The 16,102-nt window shown below is 36.6% G+C and overlaps 1 protein-coding gene across 4 annotated transcripts in view; it reads left to right on the top strand.

The window, feature by feature from the left end:
- The window catches only part of Scn1a (sodium channel, voltage gated, type I alpha subunit), a 147,854-nt gene that overhangs the window by 77,890 nt on the left and 53,862 nt on the right, over nucleotides 1-16,102 (top strand). For all 4 annotated transcript variants that reach the window (XM_005393285.2, XM_013518812.1, XM_005393286.2 and 1 more), the window contains exons 3-7: nucleotides 7,570-7,688; nucleotides 10,255-10,344; nucleotides 11,739-11,867; nucleotides 13,689-13,780; nucleotides 14,425-14,694. In XM_005393285.2, coding sequence (XP_005393342.1) covers nucleotides 7,570-7,688; nucleotides 10,255-10,344; nucleotides 11,739-11,867; nucleotides 13,689-13,780; nucleotides 14,425-14,694 — 700 coding nt within the window. The remainder of the gene's footprint in view (nucleotides 1-7,569; nucleotides 7,689-10,254; nucleotides 10,345-11,738; nucleotides 11,868-13,688; nucleotides 13,781-14,424; nucleotides 14,695-16,102) is intronic.

Here is a 16,102-nt window from a genome sequence, read left to right on the forward strand (position 1 = left end):
TGCCACATTGTGGGATATATATATATATATCATGATATATATATATATCATGCCTCTGGTATGAGGAGAGCTATGGCAGCCACATCCCTAAGGCAGGCAGGTTATCCCTGTGATATAGTTATAATTCATGACTCAGATACCCTACAGACTTTTGAGCAGGTGGCCTTCTTGATCCTGCATAAGTAATCCCAAAGTCGTAACCCACCTACATCAACCTATAAATTGAAACAGTGTCTTGTAGGTAGGCTCAGGGCATTCAGAGGTGCTTGTTTAAACTTCTGGAATGCAGTTTGTGAACCAAGTTCCTAGGTTAAAATATGGGTATGTGCCTTTTGAGCTTCCTTTATAAGCTGATAAGTGAGTCATGCATTCTCATCATACCCTGCTATCCAAAGGTTAAAAAAGCCTGTAGCTTTTTTAGGGTCTGTGGCTGTGGGAAGGAAAGTACTGGTTTAATTCTCTCTTCCCCCCAGCCTTTGGCTGCAAAGTTGTGCCTTAGACCTAGAGACCCTATTACCTCTGTCTGCTAAAAATTTCAGCAGAGCGTGGTTGCCTTGGCTAGAGAGCTCTTTTGAGGGGACACACAACAGTATATCATCTACATTTTGCAGGACTGTGACTTGAGAAAATTCAAAACATGCCAAGTAGTGGGAAAGCATTTGTCCAACAAAATGAGGACTCTCTATGAGCTCTTGAGGAAGCACAGTCCAAGTCAGTTGAGAGGCCTGATCATGAGTATTTTCAAAGGTGAAAAGAAACTGGGAACATGTATGTAAAGGAATTAAAGAGAAGGCATCCTTTAAATCTAACTGAAAACCAGCCAGCATCTTCCAAGATCTGAGAAAGGAGTGTGTATGAGTTAAGCACCACCAGGTGGATTGGCACCACTGCCTCATTTACCGTCTAAGGTCCTGTACCAATCTGCACTCTATGCCGGGTTTTTGAACTCCCAAGATGGAGTGTTGCAGGGACCTTTCAGGGTGTAAGGATACCTTGCATCCTTAAGTTGTTGATTTTAGGCAATAGTCCTCTTCTAACTTCAGGCTTTAGAAGATATTGTCTCTGGTGAGAAAAAACAGTAGAATCTTTGAGATGTATTTGCACCACAGACGCTCTTATTGCTCTTTGTATTTTATTTTATTTGCCCATACTTTAGTATTTATTTTTGTCTGTAAACAGGGTAGGAGGCATATCTTCCCTGGGTACCTATATGTTACAGACTTTAAGCAAGATAACATATCTCTTCCTGGGAGATGAACTGAACTTACAGGCAAAATCAAAAAGGAATGAGTGAAAAGAAAGCCATCCCAGTGATAGCCTAAGAGTTGTGAGAAATAGTGAGTTACCTCCTCTCCAGTGACTGAAGTATGGGGGCTGGAGGGAAGATCAGGGTTGAGAAGTGTTGAGTTTCCAGCAATAGGCTGGAACTTTTTTCCTCTGTACTTGTAATTACCCAGGACTCCTCCATGGAGATAACAGTCTGGCCAAAGTGAGAAAGCAGAGAGTGTTCTGGGGCCCTTAAGTCTTGCTGGACCTGCTAGTAAGATGGGTCTGACCCTTGGGACTTCTGTCTCATGAGGCAGTCCAACTTCTAGCAGTCACTTTTGCAGTCAGGGCATGGCTCAGGGAGTCTCTTGTCCTGATGGTTTTTACCACATTTCCTCTTAAAGTGGCCAACCTTTCCATAGTAGTAGCAGGAAAATTTAGTTGTTGGGTTCTTTTTGGAGCCCTGGGATTCAGACTTAGAGCCTATTCCTTTTAAGGCCACAGCCAAGGCAGCTGTTTTTTCTTGGTCTTTCTGTTTTCTCCCCTTGGCCTCCTCCTGGTCTCAATTACAAAATACTGAAGGTAATTCTCACTAAAGTATTGAGTGAATTATCTGGAGCAAAAGCCATTTTTTTTGTAGCTTTTTCCTAATATTTGAGGCTGACCATGTGTAATATACTTGTGTTTAAAGAATAATCTGTCCTTCTACTGAATCAGGATCCATGGATGTATGTTTCATCAATGACTCTTGTAAATGATCAGAGAAGGCAGAGAGGTTCTCATCTTTCTCCTGATGAATAGTTGACAATTTTAAATATTTGAAGGGCTTAGTTCTTGTCCTTTAGAGACCTTCAAGTATGCATGTCTGGAGATGTTTTCTCTTCCAATCTCCCATCTTATTCATAGGCCAGTAGAGAGCTTGTGTAGGGACTGCTTGGGCTCCAGTAGAAACCACCTGTTCCCCTGGTTGCCTGTTTTCTGGCTTCTAAAATTAACAACATAATATGCATCTCCAAATGTAATAGCAGCTGGTAATGCTGCTTGTCTCCAATTAGAAGTCAATGTTTGATTTATGAGTAGCTTTACATTTTTCTAGTCTCGTTCATAGGTCTGAGTAAGTCCCCTAAAGACTTCAATGTACTTAAAAGGGTTACCTCAAAACTTTCCCAGATCTTGTTTGATCTGTGGTCACTGAGAGAAAAGGACAAAGGGATACACGTAGTGCCATATTCTTAATTTACCTCCCATAGGGGATATTGTCCTTGAGGGGCTTGAACAAAATCAGACAGGGATGGGTTTAATCCAGTAGAGTCTTCCAATATGAGGGGCTTAGAAAGCTCACACTTAGGATCCAAAGGGCAAGGTAGGGGAATTTATGGCTCAGTAATAATAGATGTACCCAATTGTGCTTAAGGGCCTAGAGTGTGTGCAATTCCTGTGGTTTGCATTTACATTTAGAACACAAGAATTATCTCTTAATGCAAAGAAAGTCTGAACATAAGGTAATTCTGACCATTTTCCCTCTGTCTTACAGTACAATTCTAACTGTGAAATAGTATCATAATCAGTAGTTACCTCTGCATTCCATTTTGCCTCTAGGATGTAGGCAGGCCATGCATGGGTGCAGAAAAATATTAAACAGCTCTTTCTCAATACACAAGAGGCAAATAATTTCCAGGGCTTAAGAATACATTCCAAAGGAGTAAGGGAATTCAACACTGAGTTCCTCATCTGAAACACAAGAGAAAAAGTTAGTATCCGTTTTAATCTCTACTTGGTTTCTACATCCTCTCAAGGCATCCCTCGAGGGAAGCTGCTCAAGAGCAGGTGGCTGCTATCAGAAGAGAGACCAAAATCTGGGTCAGGCTGAACGAGCCAGCCTTACCAACTTGCACCCCTACCTTCTCTGGAAACTCACACTTCTAACTCCAACATGTGCTTCCAAAAGGACAAACTACAATTAGTTCTAGCTATAATAGTCATTTTAAAGAAGGAAGTACCACTAACAAAAGTAAACCAATAATCAAGAGACCTGAACAACTGCTTCCTAATTATTTGAAAGACAGTGAGAGAAAAAAAAATCAAAGGGCAATTTGAAAGTGGTTGGAGCACTTTCCAGCCGCTCCTCTCCTCTCCTTTGCCTGCCTCTCATCATTTATGTGCATAAGGGAGGAAAAATGCCTTCACTAATGTATGAGTTGTGATTGTTGAATGATGGTACAGGTTTTAAACTGTGAGTTTCATAAGTGTGTTGCAGATATAGAGACAGAAATTTTACAGTGGATTTTGAGTAAAATTTAGCCTTGTCTTGCTGCTAAAAGACATTGCCTCAGTGATTAGGTAGACAACACACTTGTCTTTTTTGCTGTAGGGCCCAGGCAGCATTTTTCTGAGGCATTACTTGCCTGCAGCTATTCCTGGAGGTGATCTCTTTTACACCTGGAGAGAGAGAGACAGAGAGACAGAGAGACAGAGACAGAGACAGACAGACAGAGACAGAGAGACAGAGACAGAGAGACAGAGAGAGACAGAGAGAGAAGAGAAAACACCAGGGATGTAGGGATTCCCCCTTAAACTGAATGTATTCTTCATCTAAAATGACTTCCCTATCTTCAGCATTAGCAAATGCTTATGTTTATGGGCTCAGTTTAAAAGTTCTTGGTTGTTGGGTAGGAGGGAAAGTTTGAAGCAGTTTAGGGTTTCTTTTCCTCTAATCTTTAGCAGAAACATACCTCTTAAAAAGCAAAGTGCAATGAAATGAAAGTGCAATGATCAGAAATGAAATTTTAAAAAAGGAAGTCTTTTCTTCACTTGCTCTTGTGACTTATTGAGACAACTTGCCCATGAGTCCTGACCCTCACCCTGGAAAGCTGAGAATATGGAATCTCTTTTTTCTCTCTCTCTTTTTTTTTTTTTTTTTGTACCAGGAATCAAACTCAGGACCTTGCACTTGCCAGGCAGCTGCTTGAGCCGCTGAGCCATATCCCCAGCCCAGAGAATAGGGAATCTCAAGAGCTAAGGTTACACCCACACGGTTGGAAGATCAGACCCAAAAGGAAACCAAGGCAGAGCAGACTCAACATTTCCTTCTACACTCTAAAAGGGGAATCAAGCCAGACTTTCCCAATGAAACCTGGCCTCCAAGTCTTAAGAATGGCTGGAGACCTATTATGTCTTACTGGCAGCTTAAGTCCCGTGATTTATTAATAGGCATGTGTATTTCCTAAATAGAATCTAGATTTCATAAAAAGGCGCATTTCACAAATTCACATTTCAGTTAGCATCAGAGTCCACTAGCAGATGCTCTAACGTTACCTTTCCCTCCTGCTGTTGTCTAACACATCAAACAGGTCTAACATTACTTTTCCTGGTGCTGTTGTCTAGTGAGTCAAACAACCCATCAAGGAACACCAATAAATTCAGCAGCTATTAAATCCAAATGAAACATACACAAAACAGGATCTTTCCTATAATAGAAAAATGTCCCATCAAAGAAACATCATAGTCTTCCCATATTTCCAATTTAAATTCATCATCATTTTAACAAAAACTAATGCATAACAAAAGACAAGGTATAAAAGTTCAAAGAGTAAGCAACTGACAAATACCTAAACAAGTCACAATCTGGAATCCATAAAACAAAAGCAAACTCTTACCTCTTCCAAGTATCTTGCTGGGACCTCCAAATCATATAGAGAGAACCATGTAACATTTCTAGTCTGCTAGATATCAGATAAGTTGAGTTCATGTTCCCAAAAATCAAAGAATGAATTCTAAGGAACAATGGAAGTTAAAAGTAGGAAATATTTATTGAGAGAGACAGTTCCTGAAAGACATGAGGGGACCTGAAAAATAGGTTTAACCCTGTTTTACAGAGTAAGTTTTATAGAGCAAAATCACTAGGTGGGGAACAAAATCATGAGTGGGTACAATGTGAGACAAAATTATGATCAGTCAGTAAGATCACAAGTTTAGCTGCTTAGGTAATATTGACTCAGTGGAAAAGCAAGTCATGTAGCAAGTCTACATGGAAAGAACAAGGACCTTTTTAGAAAGAGATGAACCAGAAGATTCAGTTCACCCACGGGGGCACTGATGTTAATGTTAATTTATTGTTATCTCTTGGGGAGGAGAGGAACATAGGCCTGGTCCTTTTGTCTTTATTTTGAGGCCCGGCCTCCAAAAGAGGCACTTCTGGCTATAGTTGTAATGTGTTCTCATCTTTTGCACTGACTCCTTTGAGAGCCTATCCCTGTCTGCTGTCTACAATATTTCTACCAAACTTAGCTGTCTATAATACTTCGATTACATGTCTGTTCCCCCACACCTAGTGAGATTCTGCTGGAGTATACATTCTGTGTTATATTTTTACTAGTTCTCTAACTATAGCTCTCATGTTTCCATGCATATTTTGAGGCAGCCAAGCCATATGCCATAGTTTTGAATGGTGGACCATATTTAGTCCTCAGTTAACTCACTTTTGCCCTTCTGTGTCCTTGCATGCTCCTATTCCCTACAGCAAAGACATTTGCATGACAGAAGTCTGTACTCATTTTATGATGATTTCACAATGTTATTTAGGGACAGAAGCATTGGATGAATCAGATAAAAAAGCTAAGTATTGTTAGCAGTTAGTTTTTCCTCAGAAAACACAGATGCAACCCCTCTGCCTACAAATTGACTTCATGGTTCAATTTTCTTTATGATCTGGAGTGAATCCTTCAAAGATGATAGCAGGAATACAAAAGATAAGCTGAAAGAAAAGCTTCTGCAGCTTGGTTCCATCTTCTTTAAAGTGTAGTAAAATTAATTTCTAAAAAAATTGCAATGAAACTCTGACACACAAACTGCAGCCTCCTACATTTTTATTATGAGATTCAAGAGACACAAAATTAGTTTTTCAAATTACCCTACAAGTTTCTAAACACAAACGTACTGGCAATATTTGTATTTATCTTTTTCTGGCCCACATTTTTCAGACCATATTTTCACAGCAGATTTTACTTCTGTTCATCCAAAAGAGTGAATGATATTTTCAAACAACAATTCAGGTTATATTTGGAAATGATTATTTGAAAACTTGAGGGTAAAGGGGAAAAGGAACGAGAAACTCATTAGTAACCTGAAGCCTATATGTAAAAAAGAAAGCATTTTCTGAGACTCTTAGTAGAAAATAAATTTAAAATTGTGGCTTGTTTTGTCATAGTGGTCTCCATGCAAATATGCCTCCCAAGGCTAAAAAGCAAAGCTTTTGATCAGTGGCTGAATTGATATCAGAAAAGCTGCGCTAGTCCCATAGCATGGTGGTGCAGCAGTTGTGTAAGGTCTAGTGTTCAATCTCCAGCACTGCCAAAAAAGAAATAAAATTAAAAATCTTAAAATTCTTTTTGCTTTGTATGTTCTCCAAAAACTAAATAGCTTTGTCACACATCTAGCTCTTTTTCATACAATATAATGCCTTAAGAAACACTGAATCAGAGTCCTTTATGCACTACTGCATGTTATTTCTTAAATCTCTGGCCTGCACATTACCAGTTGCTATCAAAAAGCCTCATTTTCTGGATGGAATTCAGGGATCCTAGGTTCTTCAGAAGCTCTGAGCTGTTCCTCTGTCCAAAGAAAGTGCTATAAGAGATAGACAGTGAATTGGGATTAGAACTCAGTGTGTCAGCTAACTCAGAAATTCCAATACTGAATTTAGCACTACTGGTCAATGGATACTCTCCAGGGAACTTGGCCTCTTGAAATCAATTATTGGATTATATTCATCTAATGCAAGAGTGAGTGTGATGGTGATTGCTTTTATTTTCTGTTTCCGTTGGAGTAGTAATGTTTATTTTATAAGTACAGAGCTAAAAGACTATTTACTTCAAAAATACTTATCAGTTTTATTTAACAATTTTGAATTCCTTAGGATTAATTTTCAAAGTATTTGAAATGGGAAAACTGAAATTATTATTAAAGTGATGTAGTGTCTTAGCATTTTAAATAAAAATGAAATGTGCAAACATTTAAACTTTCATTTAACACAGACATTTAAAATACTAAGAAAATAAAAACTCCCCTGGCTAAGGGTCCTAAGTACAATAAAATTGCAGGTAAGTATCAGGTAAAACAGGTAAGTGTTAGCATTAGGTTTCTTCCCAAGCTAGGAAGAGATCCAATTATACGGAGTCTTTGTGCACATCAAACGGTTGCGATTATCATGATTGTTTTTGTACAACTCTAGAAGTAGTAACTGGAAATAATGGCATTAAAGTGGTTTATGCTTTTACACTTCTCTGTTGTGTTCCTATCTTACAGACTTTTATAGTATTGAATAAAGGGAAGGCCATCTTCCGGTTCAGTGCCACCTCTGCCCTGTACATTTTAACTCCCTTCAATCCTCTTAGGAAAATAGCTATTAAGATTTTGGTACATTCATATCCTTTTTCAAGTTATTAACATTAATTATTTCTACATAAATGATAATACTTTGTAGCTAGATATAAAATTAAATTGGGAAATGTCCATATTCTATAGATTTCATCACTTGGATTTTGTAGCATTTGTCATATAAGCCTTATTCGGGAAGTTGATTAATCACATAGGTGTCACTTAAATTTAGAAACTCTTTAGCATTATATATATATGTGTGTGTGTATATATATATATATATATGTACAGTTGTTTTGTTTCTAAAAATACTTGTATATATATATTAAATCCTACAAAATGACCACAAGATAGCCATGTTTATCTTCACCATCTTCTTATAAGGATGTTTAGAATTTTCAGTGAATAATGGTATAATAAACAAATCTACTTCCTGAGTCAAAGTTAACCAGAGCTATGATGTAAAGCATTTCAATGTACTTTACAATAAACTGGTAAGTATTTTTTCTGTAAAGAATACTGAGACACTCTGGAAAAGGCATAACTAACTCTTGAACTGCTGGTAGTTTTGGTGAACAATGCACTGAAATATTGGCTGCATTTCAGACTGAAGTCATTGAAGCTTTTCATGGCTCTGCCATGAAGAACTGATTGCCTAGTAAAGATTCTGGAAGTTAATGAAAGAAGCTAAGATTATATTTCCAAACGGTCTTAGGGGATTTGGCTTTATGATTCCAATTGGTGTTAAAAGGTCTCCACAACTATCTTCCCTCATCAGTGTAAAACTTCTTTTCTGATTGTGTGGCCAATAATAAGTATAGAAATTCTATCCTAATTATCATAAGCTCTTATCCCTGATTTTTTTTAATTCATTCTAAAATCCTGCAGTCTGGGCTGCAGGTACAGCTCAGTGGTAGAGCACTTGCTAGCACAAGGCTCCAGATTGAATACCCCGTATTTCAAGAAAAGAAAGAAAGAAAGAAAATTCCACAAAAAAACAAAAAACACCAAAACTAAAAGACCATTCTATTTTTAAGCTGACAGCAAGACAGTTCAAGGATTTTACACATAAGGGGTTTTCCTATCTTTGTTTGAATCCTTAGTGCCATCATGTGGTCATTTGATGAAAATTTTCTTTTTTACTTATGGAAAATTTCTGTTTGGGCAAGTACTCAGTAGGGGAAGAACTGAAAGCAGAACACCTGTGGTCTACACTCCTGCGCCAGGTTATCTAATGTCTCTAGAGCCGAGGCCTTATTTCTCTGACTTCTAAAACTGAGTGGTAGGACTAGTTGTTTTTAATGTCCTATGATTGTGTTGCTTCCTTTGCTTGATCTAACACTTAGAGCAAACACATTTACTGGTACAGGCTTAGTTCCTAGCATTTTACCACAGCTTATTCTTTTAATTCACACAACAAAACGATGGTGTGTGCCCATCATTAGCTGTGTAAAGTAAGTGGATGGACACACAGGGCAGCTCAGTGGTGCAGAGGATGAGGCTCTTGCTGGAGATCACTTGCTGGGCTCAGTTTTCATTACATTCACACCATTAGGTCTTTTTTCCATGTCAGTTTTTTATTTTTTATTAATTCATGTGTGCAATACATGGTGGTCACATTCCTCACAGGGAGCTCATATATATACATAACACATCTTAATTCTGTTTCATCCCCGAACTCTGTTGCCCTCCCCTCCCCCTTCATCTCTTGGACCCCTCCCCTTTTGCAAAAGATCTACATCCTATTTCTCACTGTCTGTCTTTTATTTTGCTTTATACTTACATTATGGAACTCTTGTATAAGAGAAACTATGTGATATGTAGGTTTATGTGTCAGATTTATTTCATTTCACAATATGGTCTCAAAGGGCATTCAATCCTGGCATCCTTAAGTCTTATCAAGAATATTTACTTTTCATCTTACGCAGTACTGCTGCACTTGTATAAATTCAGTTGAAATAGAATAAGCCTACACTTAGCATCATGCTATACTTTGACTATAAAATGCTTTGATGAATTGATCTATACTGGATGTGTTCAAGAAATTTCCATATTACAGATATGCACCTTTCTTCAAAGGTTATCTAATGTCTCTAATGTCTTCAAAGGTTATTTAATGTCTTTCTGCTTATCTAATTGCCTGAATTAGTTCAAGATACTACGTTCTGCTAAAAAAACTGTGCAAGTACCGATGCACAAACACCATCCTGTCAGCTAAAGTTCCCCAAGATATAAATATATTAGGTTATTAAGGTCGCAAAAGCCAGCCAGGTAGGGTAGCATACACCTGTAATCCAAGCACTTGGAAAGCTGAGGCAAAAAGGTGGTAAATTCAAGGCTGGACATTGTCTCAAAAAAAATGTTGCAAAAGCAACACCTTACACTATATAATGCCATCTCATTTAATCTAATCAATTCCTTTGTGAAGATAATATTATTACCTGTGTGTTACAGATGAAGAATCTGAAATTTAAAGTGATTAAATGACTCATCCACAGTATATTTATCACTGAGTCTTAACTGAGCTACAGTTCAGGCTTCTCAATGTTAGTTTTACACAGCATACTAATTGAAATTGGATTTTCTTTTGCATGTTCCTTAACAATAGCTCACATTATTCAGCATGCTAATTATGTGCACTATTTTGACCAACTGCGTGTTTATGACAATGAGTAACCCTCCTGACTGGACAAAGAATGTAGAGTAAGTTCAACTTGTATTTTAAATATTTAAATGTATAAATATATGTATACTTAGTACTTTGAAACTATGCCTTAATGTAACTTTGAAATAAATCTGAAGAGCATTTACATTAAAGCCATGTGTAAACACAATTGTGCAGAAAAACTTGGCCTTTGTAGTTCCTTAGCTTTGCTGCTATTAGACCTATTTTCCCACCTGATAGTCATCAGAAATCCACTATGCTTAGACACTCACTACTCTACCTTTAGGTTGATATTGGCCAGCGAAACATGATGATAACAATTACAGAATAGAGCAAAGACTCTTGTATCCAGTCAAATTCCCAATGAATTCAATGAGTTAAGAGTCAAGGAGAGAAAGTTATAAATGCCACAAGAAGACAGTGTTAAACCTCACAAAGTTCTCCTTCCGTCAAGCACGTTCTCTTCCCATCAGGATCAGTTTCAGGCATGGTCACCAACCATTTGGCTTAAATTTTTTTCAAAATTTCAAGATTATTTAACTTGAGGGCTCCCTTCAGGGCAAAGAGGCCTGGTTGGTAGTTCCTATAGCGGTGGCTTCTGCAATCAGAGCTCCACCCTCGCTCACACTACTTGTGCCGTAGTCACCAGTGTTCTGAGGCTACTGACCCTGACTGCCACCGAGTGGTTGCCGCGAGCCTCTTCCTTCGATACTCTCAGGTTAGAGCCAATAATGCATCAACTCATAAGAAATAACAAACCTCTGTATGCACAGAATTCCTAAAGCATTGAGGTTGACAGGTAGACCCCAGAGGTCTTTGGTTGCTCTACATTCAGTAATTTTATACCACCCACCAACTCCAAATTCTACATAGGAAATTTCTGAGTTAGCACACCATGTTACTCACAATCAGATTTTCACCACTTAGAGCTCAGAATTATCTACTTGGATTTTAAGAAAGTCCTTTTCTGAGAAAATGAGCTTATACTGAAAAAAGGGAAAATGTAAGCGTTGCTAACTTGTCAGTGTCTTCTCATTCTTAAAAAAATCATTAAAACAGAATTTTTTGCTCTCTAAAGGCAAATCATTCTATGGTTCTGCAATATTATTGATTTATTACTCCATCTTTTGAACTCCCTGCCTAATTCTCAAGAGGCTCTCTTCATTTCTGTCAATACCAAGACATTTCAGACAGTAGCTAGATTGGCTTTGTATGACACATGTTTATCACATTGCTCGTAGCATACTTTTAAAACTCTATGTATTAGAAAGTTGAATTTAAATTTAGAGCTATGTTTTAGTTGCATAAAAATAAAACTAACCTATTTTGTTTCGTTATTTTAGTTTTCATCTATTCTACTGACAGAGGGATAAGAAATTGATGTTTTGAAAGAAAAATATTACTTTATCAATTTTTGAATACTTATTTCTAGGTACACCTTCACAGGGATATATACTTTTGAATCACTCATAAAAATTATTGCAAGGGGCTTCTGTTTAGAAGATTTTACTTTCCTTCGAGATCCATGGAACTGGCTTGATTTCACTGTCATTACATTTGCGTAAGTGCTTTTCCTGAGACTTTAGAAAGACTACATTAGTGCCTGGTTTTCTATTAGTATTTCTGTTTTTAAAGAATAGGCTTGCTTTACCTTAGAATATTTGGGCATAATTTATAACATTTAAGTTCCATCTTAACTCACACAGTGGAAGTGATGCTCCATCTTCATGGTATGAGTCTTTGCAGTTCTTGCAACTACAATTTTCATATGCAACAAATTTAAGCAAATTTCTTCCAACACAAACACACGTGTGCGTACACACACACACACACACACACACACACACACACACACACCTTAATAAAAAAATGTGCATGTAAAGGCCAGGGATATAGCTCAGTTGCACATCACCTGCCTGGCAAGCAGAGGTCCTGAGTTTGATTCCCTGTACCAAAAAAAAAAAAACTACAAAAGTGCATGTATTTGTAATATGCCTATGAAAATGTCTTCAAAGTTACAGGCACAAACTTCTACTAGTTCCACAAATTTGTACTGACCTTACCTCTGTATTCACACTCATGCACAAATGCTTTTAATTACTTTGATAGAGTGATAGAAAATAAATATCTACTAGCACAAAAATACTCTAAACACCAAACAAAAAAAAATGAAGGTGTCTGATATAGTACATCAATTTGATGAATTATTATTCCACCAACAGACTGACCATTAAGTCTTATAAACAGACACATTCTCTCTGCTTCTATTTCACTTCTCTCCTGGCTCCTTTCTTCCTCTCCTCTTTCTCTTTATGGTCTTCTTCATCTCTCTTCTTATACTCAACATAAACTTTATCTTTATCTGATGTCTATGTGCTTTCTGCTATCCATGTGTATTCAGTAATATGCACAATTCCTGTGTCTCTCCTTTTACTTCCTAGTGGTAAACTTCCCCATAAACAGAACTGGAAAAAATGATGAGAAGTCATATAGGAATAGGGGAAAGTAAGATGTGGGGGACTGTGAACCAACACCACCTGCCCTCATCTTTCCTTTGGGAGCCTTCCTTCTTGGCCTCTTGCAGGTGTAATGTGGTGGATCACTGCATACCACTGATACAATTGCAGCTCTAAAAACTTCGTCCCTGGTTTTAATTTCATACGTGATCAGGATGAGCCAATCATTCCCCATTCTCTCTAATCACAGTTTAAAAGAAGGCAATTGGAGATTTTGTTTCTTGAGAATAAAATAACAATAATAGCAGGAAGAGCTTTGGGTAACATAAAATGTTCTTTACTTGCCTAATTTTATTTAAAAGTTACACTAGAAAGATCATATTTTGTACATAAAGGCAATAAGATAATGTTTTTTTAGGCCTAAATTTCTTGGGTGCATTCATTTTTTCTTGCTGAAACCCTGAATCCATAGACAGTATTTATTTCTTTTTATTTAATTCTCCTAAATTACACATGATGTTGATTACATTGATTTCCAAAGTGGCAGCAGCGATGCATACTTTGTAGTTTACCTTTAGCTAATGGCCTTAAATTATGAAAATAAAGCCACAAGAAATAGATTCTAATTTCTAGTTTGCCACTTAAAATATTTAACATTTAAAATCACCAGGAAAGTCTTTATAAAAGAACCAAAAAACAGCATAAATTCTGCTCAAACCTTTAGTAACTCTGATTTTAATTGTACAGGTATGTAACCGAATTTGTAAACTAGGCACTTTTTAAATTCTTTGCAATCTCACATTCTCAAGAACTTTGAAAACTATTTACATAACCCTGGGGAAGAAGTAGTTAGTGTAAAGCACAGGCACCTACAACTCTTTCTTTGTATCTTGTTATCGTGTTTGTGTGTGAACTCCCTACTACAGATACGTGACAGAGTTTGTGGACCTGGGCAATGTGTCAGCGTTGAGAACATTCAGAGTACTCCGAGCACTGAAAACTATTTCAGTCATTCCAGGTGAGAACTACGCTAAACTCTTAGAGTGACCCATTATCCTTTTCCAGCATCAGCCTCTTGAAATGACTTGTTTCCTGTTAAATGTATGAATCTCTAATTTCTTATTCATTATAGCCATTGATTCCTATGTATAAACCACAAATACTCTGTCTTTTGCTTAAAAAAAGACAAGGCGTAATGTAATAAATACTTGCATGTGTCTGCATGGAGGATTTATTCTAAAATGAACTTGAACTTTAAACTGCCCCCAATTTACAGCAAAATCTTTCCTGTTTATTGGTAGGAAATGAAACATATTTATCCACAAAATTTGTTATAAAATTGATAACCCTAGAGAAAGTGTGGATAACCCTCACTAGCCAAAGTGGGAAAATCCAAGACCCTCTCCTTAATAATGATTTCACGAGAACCATGAACTTCCATTATTTTCTCTCAATGTAATGTATTGGGAATTGCACTGCATTGTGTGGATCATTAAGCTTTCAGAGTTCATATTCATGAGCTCTTCAGCCTCCTTTTGAGAGTTGCCCTCTACAAACATTACACTTTTAGACATGCATGAATTCCATTTTGAAGAGAACTGTATGAAGCATTTATGATCCCAGATGTGTTACATCTTCATAGCAACAGGCCTCTTCTTTCAGGCCTGAAGACCATTGTGGGGGCGTTGATCCAGTCGGTGAAGAAGCTGTCAGATGTCATGATCCTGACTGTGTTCTGTCTGAGCGTGTTTGCACTCATAGGACTGCAGCTCTTCATGGGCAACCTGCGGAATAAATGTGTACAGTGGCCTCCTACCAATGCTTCCCTGGAGGAACATAGTATAGAGAAGAACATTACTGTGGATTACAATGGCACACTTGTAAATGAGACTGTGTATGAGTTTGACTGGAAGTCATACATTCAAGATTCAAGTAAGAATTAGTATTATATATATATTTTTTTCATTGCTTACCTACCTTTCATCTAGTTGTAGACAAATTAAAAATGATAGCCTTAGAAAGAGGTTGCAGTCGCTTTGAAAATTTTCTAATCAAATTATTTAAATTATATTTATATTTAACATTTTTTCCCTAAATTTTACTTATTTAGTTTCTTTTATTTTAATCCATGCCTTTTCACATGCTAGAGACACTTAACCATGTAACTACATTCCTCAGCCTCTTCCTTGGATTTTAAATAACAGGTCATATCTATTCTGTAATGAACTTTAAAGAATGTTAATGTTAATTAATGTTAATGTTAATGTTAACAAATGTTAATCACCAATTAATGATTTGCACATATTTCAATTTTTAAAATGATAACAGTTCTTATTTTGACTCCCAAATGCCTCTTTATATTGTGTCATCATGTGAGAGGATGAAGAATTCAGCTACAGGGGATTTTTCTAGGCTCTTCATCACTGTACATTCTTCCCATGGTAACAGGGACAATCAAGGTATATAAAGTATGTGAGAACCTTTTGCAAATTCAAATGTGCTATGCAGTGTATCCTATTAAACTTTAACAACAGAATGCCAGAAATCACCAGAACACTGGAGAAAATAATGTTTTGTGGGTACTAATAGTTTAATAAATTATTTTATTATTTTATGGGAATCACATATGACCTAAAGATAAATATTCTTCTCTTTGAAAAGCAATGTTACACCACAGAGAAGAAAATTAAATTCACTCAAGCTACAGAAGAGTAATAGAGAATGAGAAAACGTGAAGTTATGAGAATTGGTTTATCTTTATTTCAAGCATTTACACAAAATAGTTGAACACTGAAATAATCTATCCTAGAAGGATGGAAAAATAGTTAGTATACTACTCTTTTTAAAGTGACAATAAAAGCAAGCAAAATTTTCTCTTTTCTTTAATTTTATTATCTACCAGTAACATATTTCAAAAGCAGACACTCTTAAAGCATGGTTATTAGGAAAATAAATGAATTTATATGGAAAAATATTAAATACATAAAATCTAAACTCAGCATGTGTTTATATATAGCTATATCTTTGTCATTTGAAGAAAAAAATGCAGTGACAGAACAAGAAGAATGGAACAAGAATTGGTCACAGAAATTATAGGTATTTTATAATCCTTAAAGAAATGATAACATTCTAGAAAAAAATAAAGGCATATATTCAGTGTTTCCTTATAGCTGTACATCTGGAATATAATGTTTTTCTGATAAGTTTAGCTATCCACAATATTCACTGGTACGCTGACAAGTATTCTGGGAACAGTTCTTAAATTCCAGATTAAGAAAAATGCCTTATAGAACTGGAATAAAATACTTCTGTCACCAAACTTCTAAGTCTGTTGTTAGTT

The sequence above is a fragment of the Chinchilla lanigera genome, unplaced genomic scaffold (genome assembly GCF_000276665.1).
Source record: "Chinchilla lanigera isolate Chin_1 unplaced genomic scaffold, ChiLan1.0 scaffold00048, whole genome shotgun sequence".
Lineage (NCBI taxonomy): Eukaryota > Metazoa > Chordata > Mammalia > Rodentia > Chinchillidae > Chinchilla > Chinchilla lanigera.